The 13,194-nt window shown below is 38.0% G+C and overlaps 1 protein-coding gene across 1 annotated transcript in view; it reads right to left on the bottom strand.

Moving 5' to 3' along the window:
* Positions 1 to 13,194, bottom strand: part of Naa16 (N-alpha-acetyltransferase 16, NatA auxiliary subunit) — a 56,972-nt gene that overhangs the window by 3,515 nt on the left and 40,263 nt on the right. The window contains exons 14-19 of the mRNA XM_090342077.1: positions 9,855 to 10,068; positions 7,179 to 7,369; positions 5,275 to 5,383; positions 4,243 to 4,341; positions 3,779 to 3,922; positions 2,622 to 2,719 (exon numbers count right to left, since the gene is read on the bottom strand). Of these exons, the coding sequence (XP_090198203.1) occupies positions 2,622 to 2,719; positions 3,779 to 3,922; positions 4,243 to 4,341; positions 5,275 to 5,383; positions 7,179 to 7,369; positions 9,855 to 10,068 (855 nt within the window). The remainder of the gene's footprint in view (positions 1 to 2,621; positions 2,720 to 3,778; positions 3,923 to 4,242; positions 4,342 to 5,274; positions 5,384 to 7,178; positions 7,370 to 9,854; positions 10,069 to 13,194) is intronic.

Genomic DNA, 13,194 nt, shown 5'->3' with positions numbered 1-13,194 from the left:
CTCAATAGTTTCCCTTGATTCATCTTTTAGTCTGCATTATGCCATCTCTAAAACTCCCAGTCTTGTTTTAGTCCCTAATCCTTTCTGTTCTAAGCAGGAAGGGTAAAAGAGGAACCTGCTTAACTATATTAATTCATTAGTCCATCGCTAAAACCAGGCCTTTTTTCATTCATCCTGCCATGTCACTAGATACATGATCAGACACCAGAGGGTTGGGCATTCTTGCAATACTTTAACAGTGCTGAAATCTGCAGCATGGTACTAAGGAAGTTCAAGTTTGAATGTAATCACTTTATTTAAAAGGTCTTTTCCCTTAAATTTAAATGAAATGGGGTTGAAGTGAACATGATTTTGTTAACCATGTTTGTGAATTATAGATACAACATGAATTGGTAGAATTTGTGTGATTATCTTTTGTGATATTTAATTTAACATATCTCAGTCTCTGTATGTATCTGCATAAACAAAACAAATTCTGCTTTGACTTTATTGAAAGGTTTCTAGGACTCTGTGTCTGCTCCTGAGCTTTGTTTTAAGTATGTGTATCCTATGCTTGTATTTTGTATTAAAATAACCCCATATTGTTGACATGTTGGCATTGTCCCCTTTATTTTTCCTCCCTCTTTTGGGGACATGGAGCAAGTTATTCTTTTTATGTATCTTTTTTTTTCCTTTTGTAAACTTTTTTTGTTTTGTTTAAAAATGGCTTTATATCCTTTCTTGAACACTTGTTTGTTAAACTTGTCATTTAAAATATGATGTAAAAATCAACGTTAATAAATTCTTTAATAAAAAACGGCTTTATAAAAGGGCTTTTTAACACACCCCTGCCCCCCCAAAAGAAAAGAAAGCCCAAGAGCAATGCTTAATTAGGCCCTGAGTTCAGGCCCCAGGACTGGTAAAAAACAAAAACAAAAACAAAACAACAACAAGAAAAACAGCTTGCCAGGCGTGGTGGCTCACACCTACTTAGGAGGTTTGGATCTGAGGATCATGGTTCAAAGCCAGCCCAGGCACCACTAAAGGTCATGAGACTATCTCCAATTAACCTCTAGAAAACCGGAAGTGGTACTGTGGCTCAAGGGGTAGGGCGGTAGCCTTGAGCTAAAGAGATCAGAACAATACCCAGGCCCAGGGGTAGTGCAGCAGCCTTGAGCTAAAGGTGCCTAGACCCAGAATTCAAGCCCCACAATCAACAAAAAAATAAATAAAAAATAAAATACTGAGTGCATGCACTGTTTCCTACTTAGTTTTGTTGTTGTTTTTCTAATTGTTTTTTGCTAGTCATGGGGCTTGAACTCATGGCCTGAGCACTGTCCTTGGACTTTTCTCAAGGCCAAAGCTCTACCACTTGAGCCACAGCACCACTTCCAGCTCTTTTCTATGTACGTGGTACCGAGGAATCAAATCCGGACCTTCATGCATGCTAGGCAAGCATTCTACCACTAAGCCAGACCCCCAGCCCCTCCTACTTAGTTTTTTCAAGTCACTAATACACTGACTCTGTGAGATGCATGGTGCATTCATCTTCCTCTTCAATAAGGGAAAAAAGGTAAGTTGCCTGAAGTCACCCAGATAGTAACTCGTAAATTTGACATTTACACTTAGGAAGGAAACTGTAGACATTCACACAGTGAGACCATAAGAATATATCAATTTTGTTTTGTTTTGTTTTTGCCAGTCCTGGGGCTTGAACTCAGGGCCTGAGTACTATCCTGGCTTTCCTCAAGGCCTAGTGCTCTACCATTTGAGCCACAGCACTACTTCTGGCTTTTTTTTTCTATGTATGTGGTTCAAAGGAATTGAATCCAGGTCTTGGTGCATGCTAGGCAAGCACTCTTACTACTCGGCCAAACTCCCAGCCCCGGGAATATATTCTTAGGAGAGGAACACAAAGGTTCAATAATTATGTTCACACAATTGCATAAAATGATACATATAGAGCTGTGCCCAGTTGCTCACGCCTGTAATCCTAGCTACTCAGGAGAATAAGATCTGAGGATCAATGTTCAGAGTCAGCCTGGGTACAAAAGGACCTGAGACTCTTATCTCCAATTAACCTCTAGAAAACAGAAGTGGGGTTTGGCTTAAGAGTAGGGTGGTAGCCTTGAGCTGAAGAGCTCAGAGCCAGCACCCAGGCCGAGTTCAAACCCCATAACCCACTAAAAAAGAAAAAAAAAAAGATATGTCGAAATTAACTTCAAGAAATGGAAACAAAAGGAATTGTTTTTCTCCTTTGTTGCTGTTTTTGTTTTCTGTACCTTCTGTCTTGTAAGTTTATCTGATTTTATTTTGGAGGGGGCGGGGGGGGGGGGGTGGCGCACAGGAATGGAGGGAAAAAAAGGGTGAACAAATGCAGAAGTGGTCCTCACTAGATACTATGTTGAAAATGAACTATACAACTTGTGGGGGAGGGAGTTGGGGGGAAAACTAGGGGAGGAGGGAAGAGGGTAACACTGTTCAAAAAGAAAAGTACTCATTACCTGATTTATGGAACCATAACCCCTCTGTATATCATCTTTATAATAATTTTTAAAACAACCAAAAAGAATTATATTGTAGAAACTCATGCTTTATGAGCTTGCTCAGTATTCATAAATCAGTGTGTAAAAAAATCTTACCTTTACATTTTTATCTTTTACAGTCTCATCCAATCTAGTGGCTACAGTAAGTGCTTTCTCTTGCCTTGATTTATCCAGAAAGTACATCATTTTGGCACCTGAAATTCAAACAAAATTTTTTAAACAGTTGAAAATATATGTTCAATATATCCCATATGTGCTACAAAATTATTTGGTACTGTTACTACAAATGCCATATCACTTTCTAGTACTGGGGCCTGGAGTTTTGCCTAAGTAGTAGAGTGCTTGCTAGCATGCATGAAGACCCGGGTTTGATTCCTTGATACCATACACATAGAAAAGCTGGAAGTGATGCTGTGGTTCAAGTGGCAGAGTACTGTTCTTGAGGAACATTCCAAGGACAGTGCTCAGGCCCTGAGTCCAAGCCCCAGGACAGGCAAAAAAAAAAAAAAAAGTCATTAAATACTAGTAGTGTATTTCATCAATTTATCAAGGCTTCTTCTATTATTGAATATAAATTTGTCTCTTCTTTACACATAGCATCTAAATAGTTATTCTTGTATTTAAAGAGGTTAGCTGTCAAATCTTTCTTTCTTTTTTATTTTTTGCTTTGCTTTTTCAGGAAAGAATATAAATATGTAACCCCAGCAGGCTTCAAATTCTTGAACCTCCTATTTGAGCCTCCCAAATGCTCAGATCACAAATGTACTGTACCATGCTTGCTGCTAGATTAATCTTTAAAATTATTACAAAACTATGACTGCAAAATCAGAAGATAATTTGTTGCTTTTGAGAAAAATGACAAGCTGCTTTCCTAAGTGGCTGGGCTATTTCCCACTGAGAACAATGGAGGACATGTACTTGACCATCACATCCACTCAAGAACAAAATTTCTGCTCATTTGAAAGAAATAAATGGTATTGTATTCCTTTTTTTCTCTTATAATTAGTGAGGCTGAATATTTTTCCAATGTGTCTCACCATATTCTAACATAAATGTTTCTATAAACATTTTAACCAGGGGTCAGAAGTTTGGCCTAGTGGCAGAATGCCTGTCTAGCACATACAAAGACCCGAGTTTAATTCCTCAGTACTACATACATAGAAAAAAAAAAAAAGCCAGAAGTGGTGTTGTGGCTCAAGTGGTAGAAACAAACAAAAACCAAAACATGTTAACCATCACAGCTAAACACGAACCTGAAAGCAAATGTTGAAGAGAGGTACTGTTACGCTTGAGAAAATCCTCATTAAAATTCTCCAAGTCCCTGTTGACAAGTATTTTCCCCATTTCTTGGGACAGAACTTTGCTCACAACGTCAGGAAGGTTACTATGACTGGATGCTACAAAACCAAAAACATTCAGACATTTTTGTTTTTCAACTATCTTTTGAAAAAAAGAAAAATCAACTGACAAACCTTTGTATTCAGTATGAAGCTCTCTATATGCCCAGTATAAGTACTAGCACTCCTTTGTAATAGAAGTACACATTTGCTTAAAGAATGCACTAATTCCTCTTTAAATAATATGTTTAATTTACTTTAGTATTTTCAGTTAAACACTATAACCATTATCTTTTGTTATGTTTCTTTAATTTCTTTTAAAAAGTTCATATTTGTTCCTCATATTGTATTTTCATAAACATTGTCTTTTTTATACTTACCAGATTTAGAAAACTTAATTAAGCATTCATGTAACCATGGATTATTACTGTTGATGGCAAAAGCTCGTTTGATAGATTGTAACATTAATAAAAATTTTCCTATGTGAGAAAAAAGTAAAAGAATTACAGCATCAGTATGTGTACTTTATTTGCTTCACTTCTAACATCACTTAAATACAGTAAGAAAATATAATCTTTACTATAACATTTTTAAGCAAAATGTAAAGCTGACTTGCATTATCAAAGCCAGTTTTGCTTTCTGAAAAAAAGTTTGAAAATTCATGAAAAACTACTTTGGTAAATAGTTAATCTGACTGGTCAAACTGTTCTTATACTAGATTTATTTATAATATTTAAAGGGGATTAGTAGCCTTTTATGGACTGCTGAAATAAAATTCTTAGATTAAAAAGCTCTCACTGATCAAGATTAAATTGAATATAGTTATCAACTATAATTAAGGATTAAAAACTAAACTCAAAGGTGAACAAATGTAGCAGTGTTACTCACTGGACACTGTTTAAAATGAACTATACGAAAGAATTGAACTATATAACTTGTGAATGGGAATGGGAGGGAACAACTGGGAGCAAGCAAGGGAAGAGGTAATATTGTCTAGAAAGAAATGTACTTTACCTAACTTATGTAAATGTGACCCCCCTCAATACATCACACCTCTATAATAACTATAATAAAATTTAAAAACAAACAAGGGGCCAGGAGTTTGGCCTAGTGGTAGAGTGCTTGCATAGCATGCATGAAGATCAGGGTTCGATTCCTTGGTGCCTCATACATAGAAAAGCCGGAAGCGATGCTGTAGTTCAAGTGAGAGAGCTTTAGCCTTGAGAAAGTCCAAGGACAGTGCTCAGGCCCTGAGTTCAAGCCCCAGGACTAACAAAAAAAACAAAAACAAACAAAAAAAAACACTCAAGGCTGGGGATGTAGCTCAGTTGCAAAATACTTGCCCTAGCATATGTTCAACCTCCCCCATACCACAATACTATATTTTAAAGACTAATTCAAACTTTTATTACCTTTTCTAAAATATATTTCAAATGCCAGAAGATGAGTGTCAATGTTATCAGCAACAAGGTTTTTAAGAGGAATAAGGAACTTGAGGGCTTCTTCTAATGGATTTTCTACCTATTTGAAGCAGAAAGGCATAAAAGCTTTTATATTTAAAAATATAAACACAATCTCCTTCTAAAAATCTTAACATGTATCTATGTGGTTTAGGTAGTTTCCCTTCGTATTTTTCGTGCTGGTAGTCAAGGCTTTAACTCAGTGGCCTAGGAACTGTCCCTCAGTTTTTTTCACTTAAGCCTAATGATTTACTGCTGAACCACATCTCTACTTTTGCTGGTTAACTACAGAAATAGAGTCTCATTTTTATCCTTCCAGACTGGCTTTGAACCACAATCCCCAGATCTCAATCTCCTGCGTAGCTTAGATGACAAGCATGAACCACAGGTGCTGGCATACAGTGTCTGTGCAGCTAAATCATTATCTCTAGTAAAACATATGAAGTCAGCAATTCCATACTTGCCAGGCATTAGTGACTCTCACCAGCAGTCCTCGCTACTCAGGAGGCTGAGAACTGAGGATCACAGTTAAAAGCCAACCCACATAGAAAGTCTCAAACTCTCATCTCCAATAATCAGCTAAAAATGGCTCAATAGCAGGGCTCTAGCCATGAGTGAAAAAGCTAAGGGAGCCAGCATCAGTGGCTCACATCTGTAATCCTAGCTACTCAGGAGGTTTAGTAGCTAGGATTCAAAGCCAGACCAGGCACAAAAAGTCAGTGAGACTCTTATCTCTAATCAACCATCAGAAAACTGGAAGTGGCACTGTGGCTCAAGTAGTAGAGGGGTAGCCTTGAGCTGAAAAGCACAAGGACAGCACCCAGGCCCAGAGTTCAAGCCTGACATGGACAAAAAAAGAAAAAAGCTAAGGGAGAGGGCTCTAACCCTGACTTCAAGCCCCAATATCATCACACACACAAAAAAAAATCTTATTTCATAAGACATCTGTATTGTTTCTGTAACAAAATAACAAAAATCTACGTGTCTTAAAACAAATTTAGGGAGAGGTGGAGGTTTGGGGAAACAAACTTCTTCTTTTGCAGTGCTATAGATTTTAAGTGCCCCATCTGTCTGCTTTATTAGGCTAAAAATCAAGGGGTCAACAGGATTGGATTTCCTTTGGGGGGGCTCTAGGAGAAAAATATTTCTATTACTTTTACTATTTCTGAAAGCTGCCTACATCCCTTGGCTCATGCCTTCTCTCATATCTTGAAAGGTACCAACAGGCTTACTTCTTGAATCACATCACCCAGATCTCTTCTGCTTTCCTCTGTTTCTGTACCTCCATCTGATCACATTGGACAATGTGGATAAAGCCAGGCAAATCACAACTTCCTTTGCCTTTTCAGGTCACACATTTATAGGCTCTGAGGAAGAGGACATACTTTTATAGAGCATTACTCTGAGCCATAAGAATCCTATGAATACCTCACAGTAAAAAAATTTGCATATTGTCACTCAATAATAACTGATGGCTATCATAATGAGCTTAAAATATTGCAAATGGTTCAAGTCCCACGACTGACAAAAAAAAAATACTGCAATGGGGACCAGGAGTTTGGCCTAGAGGTAGAATGCTTGTTTAGCATACACAAAGACCCGGGTTCAATTCCTTGGTACCACATACATAGCAAAAAGCCAGAAGTGGTGCTGAGGCTCAAGTGGTAGAGTGCTAGCCTTGAGAAAAGTCCAAGGACAGTGCTCAGGCCCTGAGACCAAGCCCAGGACTGGCAAAAAAAAAAAAAAATCTGCAAATGGCTTCTGATTTATGTATTTAAGAAAGTTGTATTCGTGGCCAGAAAATAACCAAAGAGAATAAATGTTACCAAATAACAATATTAGTACATTCATCTCACCCTTTCTAATTTTTCAGGTATAAACTCTTCTTTAAGACCACTGGCCATTTCTTGTTCATCATCTCTTTTCTTTTGATTTTTTTGTTGATGTTCCCTTTCCACATGTTTTCTTTCTTCTTTTAATTTAGCCTTTTTCTGAGTTCTTCTCTGCTTGCTAAGTATCTTCTTCAATTCTTTTGCTGACAAGTTTTCTACAAATATTCAGATGAAGAAATATTACTGATCAATGTTTACACTCTACACATATAAGTGTGTGTGTGTGTATGTGTGTGTATGTGTATGTGCGTGTGTGTGTGTGTGTGTGTGTGTGTGTGTATGCCATCTATAGCAAAGATTTTAGAAACTGTGTTCCTAAAACTAGCACAAAACCTGATTCACACTGAGCCGGGAGTTTGGCCTAGTGGTAGAGTGCTTGCCTAGCATGCACTAAGGCCCGGGTTCAATTCCTCAGTACCACATACATAGAAAAAAGCTGAAAGTGGTGCTGAGGCTCAAGTGGTAGAGCTCTAGCCTTGAAAAAATCCAAGGACAGTGCTCAAGCCTTGAGCTCAAGCCCAGGACTGGCACAAAAAAAAAAAAAAAAAAACCCAAAAACAAAAAACCTGACCCACAAAAGGCATCCAAGCCAGGTAAGCTCATGTTTGTAATCCTAGCTACTCCGGAGGCTGAGATCTGAGGATTGTGGTTCAAAGCAGCCTAGTTGAAAAGTTCATAAGACTTTTTTTTTTTGTTAGTCGTGGAGCTTGGACTCCGGGCCTGGGCATTGTCCCTGAGCTCTTCAGCTCAAGACTACTGCTCTACTCCTTGAGCCATAGTGCCACTTCCAGTTTTCTAGTGAATAACTGAAGGTAAGAGTCTCACGTCTTCAGTGCTCAGGCTGGCTTTGAACCTTGATCCTCAAATCTCAGACTCCTGAGTAGCTAGAATTACAAGTGTGAGCCATCTTGCCTGACTAAGACTCTTATCTCCAATAAACTACTCAGAAAAAGCCAGAAGAATGTGGTAGCTCAAATAATAGAGCACTAGCCTTGAACACAAAGAGGCTCAGGGACAGTACCCAGGTCCTGAGTTCAAGCCTAGAGCAATTCTACCTTCTATAGAATGTAAGTAATTCCATGCAAGTCACTCTATCCTGTTAAGTCTCAGAGGGCTGATATCACCAACTAGCATTCTTATTTTCAATAAAGTAGATATTGTACCATTTTAAGAATTCCCTTAAGAAGCTTAAAGCTATTTTCAGTTATAAAGAAACAAACCAAAACAAAACCAGCCTATGGCTATTTCTATTTTTCCTACATTGATCTTACTGATCCAGTTATGGGGATGTACACCTATAACCTCAGAGGCTAAAGCAGAAAGTGCTCAAGACTAGCCTGAGGCTACACAATGAGAATGTGTCTCAAAACAGTGAATAAAATAAAGAGAAAGAAACCCATTCCCTTAGAGTGATTAAGACTCATCAAGGAGGGGAAGGGGGTACTAAAGTTTGAACTCCAGGTCAGATGCTTACTAGGAAGATAAACTACTAGTTGAGCCATATCTCCAGTTCTTTCTTGCTTTGTTAGTAACATTTTAGACATGTTCTCACATTTTTTTTTCCCCAGAGCTTCATTCCTATCTATGCCTCCTATATAGCTGGGATTACAAGAATGTCTCACCATACTCTGCTTGTTAATGATGCTGACACCGGGTCTCACACTAACTTTTTGCGCATGCTGGCTTAAAATCTTAATCCTGCCCATCTTCACCCCTGAAGTAGCTGGAATTAAGAGTTGTATGCTACATCAGACCATCCCCTGATTTTTTAAAGTTATATTATTATCTTTGAATCCTTTTGATAATGCCATTTTTTTTTTTTTTGCCAGTCCTGGGCTTGAGCTCAGGGCCTGAGCACTGTCCTTGGACTTTCTCAAGGCTAGAGCTCTACCACTTGAGCCTCAGCACCACTTCCGGCTTTTTTCTATGTATGTGGTACCAAGGAATCGAACCTGGGTCTTCATGCATGTTAGGCAAGCACTTTAACCACTAGGCCAAACTCCCGGCCCCCATGCCCATTATTTTTATTGCCATTTAATTATTTAAAAAATTTATGGGGGCCAGGAGTTTGGCCTATTAGTAGAGTGCTTGCCTAGCATGCATGCAGACCCAGGTTTGATTCCTTGGTACCACATACATAGCAAAAAGCAGGAAGTAGTGCTGAGGCTCAAGTGGTAGAGCTCTCAATTTGAGAAAGTCCAAGGACAGTGCTCAGGCCCTGAGTTCAAGCCTAGGACTGGTACACACACACACACACACACACGTATGGGGACAGTAACATAATTTGATACCTATATACAATATGTAATTCTATTTCTGTTAACACTTGATTATATATATTTTTTTTCCTTTGGTCGTGGGACTTGAACTCTGGGCCTACGTGCTATTCCTGAGCTCTTCAGCTCAAGGGTACTGCCCTACCTCTTGAGCCACAGCGCCACTTCCAGTTATCTGGTCGTTGATTAGAGATAAGAGTCTCATAGACTTTAGTGCCTGGGCTGGCTTTGAACCATGATGCTCAGATCTCAACCTCCTGAGTAGCTAAGATTACAGACATGAGCCACCACACCCAGTTTGATTGTTTTTATATAATTAATAGCATTCTGAAATTTGGTGCACTTTACAAATCTTTTCCATTACCTGAATTTATTTCTTGTTGCTTGCTTTCACTGGTTAAGGGGTTATCATATAATTTCAAGTATATTTCAATCGCAGATCTAGCAGCCTTGAAATAAAAGACATGTCTTCTGAGAGTATCTTCTAACCTCAAGAGGTCAACATAGGCACGAAGGGTCATTTTTCTTATGCAGTATGTATGGAAGTCAAATTGATCATCGGTTATCTCAAAAAAATGCTTAAAAACAAAACCACAAAATTATCTCTTACATTTATGTCAATACTGCCTAACTTTTGAAAGAACATCATAAAAAGCTTCAGAACAATTTAAAGTTACAATTCCATTTAGTTGTTCTCTTCTACTTTAACACAATACAGGACATCTCTGCATTCAACTTGAAGCACCTTTTCCATAATCCATCCCTGTTCCCTATAAATCACGCTTTGTGATGACAGTCAACTTCTATGCTGAAAATTAAATGATCAGGTTACACATTGTTATTTCAGTTTTAATAAAATATTTCTTCTCTGTATTTATCTAGGGAAAAATGAGTAAAACTCTGAATGTAGACTACATGTAGATTCTCACAAAATGTTCATAAATCTCCTTCACTGGCTCTTGAGGGCAGCCTGTCACGCCCACCCACCTTCCTCACACAAGGCCTAACATACAGCAGATATTTCGTAAGTACATATCTGCCAACTCAATGGACAGTTTTCATCAGGCATGTGAATGTGAACAGCCTTTTAATTTCTCAGAGCCTTAATTATTTAAGTGAAGTTAGGAATTTAAAAATCAGTCAGTTTCTTTCTTTCCTTTTTAATTTTTGTTGAACCTGGGGCTTGACTCAGGACCTGATAGCTGCCCCTAAGCATTTTTCAAGGCTAGTATTCTACCACTTGAGTCACAGCTCCACTTCTCTCTTTTTGGTAATTAAATGGAGGTAAGAACCTTACTGACTGCCCTGATTGGCTTCAACCGATGATCTTCAAGTCTCGGCCACCTAGCTACTGTAGCTGAGATTACAGATGTGAACTACTAGTGTCTGGCTGAAATCAGCCAGATTTTTTTTGCCAGTCCTTGGGCTTGAACTCAGGGCCTGAGCACTGTCCTTGGACTTTCTCAAGGCCAGAGATCTACCACTTGAGCCATAGCACTACTTATGGCTTTTTCTATGTATGTGATACTGAGGAACTGAACCTGGGTCTTCGTGCATGTTAGGCAAGCACTCTACCAGGCCAAACTCCCCTCAGCCAGATTCTTAAGGTGTTTAAAGGATCAAATGAGAACATACTTTTAACTTCATTCTCAACAGTAAACTGCTATACAAAGGGAGAACATCATAGTTTTCTCTTATTCAATGAAGTTCATTAACCCATACTTTCTTTAACCTGGTCTACATAAAAAACAATAAAAACCTCTTCCTAAGCAGAAAGCTCAAAGCATTCATTCAATTTTCAGAATCCATCACCCCCTAAAATAATTGGTTCCATGGAAAAAGGAAACCCACACAGTTTTATAATTCTATGTTCTCCTCAATATACATTTCTACTTCTGATTCTTTCTTTTTCCCCGAATGTATAGAAGACACAGTAACTGACTGTCCATAATCACTTGATAATTTTAGTTATCTTAGTCATTTGAAACATGCTATACATACAGAAGTTAGCTACTTGAGACTTTAATAGAACAATCAAAGTACAGTGTAGACAAGAACAAAAAATAAACATTTCATATTAATTCATATTTATTACTGAAAAAGATGCCTTAATGATACTGTATTTGAAAACTGCATTTTCCTCACTCATAAATCATTAATAATATTAACTTTGTTTTTTATATTATAGTATTACATTATTTCATTAAATTGTTGGTTTTCCTTAATATAAAGCAAGTTCTATTTAGTACCATTTAATAATTGATCAAGGGAAAATGGCAATGTTAAAAAGTCATGGAACACATATGTGATGAAAACATCTAAGAGACTAAGAAATGTGCAAAAAGGCAGACAACCAATTTAAAGAGATGTTTCTTTTTTTTTTAGAGATGTTTCTAAAAGCATTTGTAAACATAGATTTTAAGTTAAAGTCTACGAAGAATTTGCAGAATCACCTCAGCCACCTCTTTATCAGCAACAGCCCATAGGCTGCCTCTCTCCAGTTAATGTCTTCCATTAACAGGGCGACCAGTTTATCCCAATATGCCAAAAGCTTTCCCAGTTTTCCTGTGAAAGCACTATGTCTAAGAACCACTTGGCCACAGGCAAACCTGGTGGTTACTTACTGTATAATAAACTAATAATGATAGTACAAAGAGTATAGCTAGATTAAAACAGGAAATGTATGATACTGTAGCTACAGGTTATTAATATTTTTGCTTTGGAAGAAATGAGTGTATTGTAGCATACGACATAAACAACTAAATGATCTTAAACAACTGTTCTTTCTCTGTGTCTGTCTCTTTCGCAGGGATGAGGTGGGGAACTGGAAGACTGGTGATACTCCCAAAATCAGTCTTGAATCAAATTAAGGCAAATGAGCAAAGAATTAAGAAAAGCCATTCAACAGGGGCAAGGTGGCTCACACCTGTAATCCTAGTTACTCAGGAGGTTGAGATCTGAGGATCAAGGTTCAAAGCCAGCCCGGCACAAAAGGACCTGAGACTCTTATCGCTAATTAACCCCTAGAAAAACGGAATAGGGCTTGGCTCAAGGGAAGGGTGGTAGCCTTGAGCTGAAGAGCTCAAGGACAGGGCCCAGGCTGAGTTTAAGCCCCATGACCCACCAAAAAAAAAAAAGCCACTCATAGCTTCAGAATGTGATTATCTTTAAAATTCTGTGTTAGGCCCTCTCTTTTGGCTCAGATTCTCCTGTCCATAATCTCTCAAGTTTCTAGATAAGACGACAAACAGAAAAGCAACAAAAACTCAAGACATTAAAATAACTAGACCAACTAGGGGAATAACTTGATTTATTTCCTACAGAATCTGTAATTATAAAACATCAATTTGACAACTACTAATATGTTACACATTTTAATCTGTCGGAAATGTTAGAACCAATCAATTAGAAATACATGTATTAATGAGATGAATACATGTATTAAATGAGATTCAATTAAATGAGATGCCAATCATGTAAAAGAAGGAAAACTCAAAATTATTCAAAGATAAGGTCATATAAAATGTTATTTGGGGGCCAGGAATGTGGCCGAGTGGTAGAGTGCTTGCCTAGCATGAATGAAGCCCTGGGTTTGAATTATTGGTACCATTAATACACAGAAAATGCCAGAAGTGGTGTGGTGCAGTCAAGTGGTAGACTGCTAGCCTTGAGAAAGCTCAAGGACATTGCCCAGTCCCTGAGTT

Source organism: Megascapheus bottae, chromosome 11 (genome assembly GCF_031878675.1).
Source record: "Megascapheus bottae isolate mThoBot1 chromosome 11, mThoBot2.hap1, whole genome shotgun sequence".
NCBI lineage: Eukaryota > Metazoa > Chordata > Mammalia > Rodentia > Geomyidae > Megascapheus > Megascapheus bottae.
This window is presented reverse-complemented; position numbering and strand designations above follow the sequence as displayed.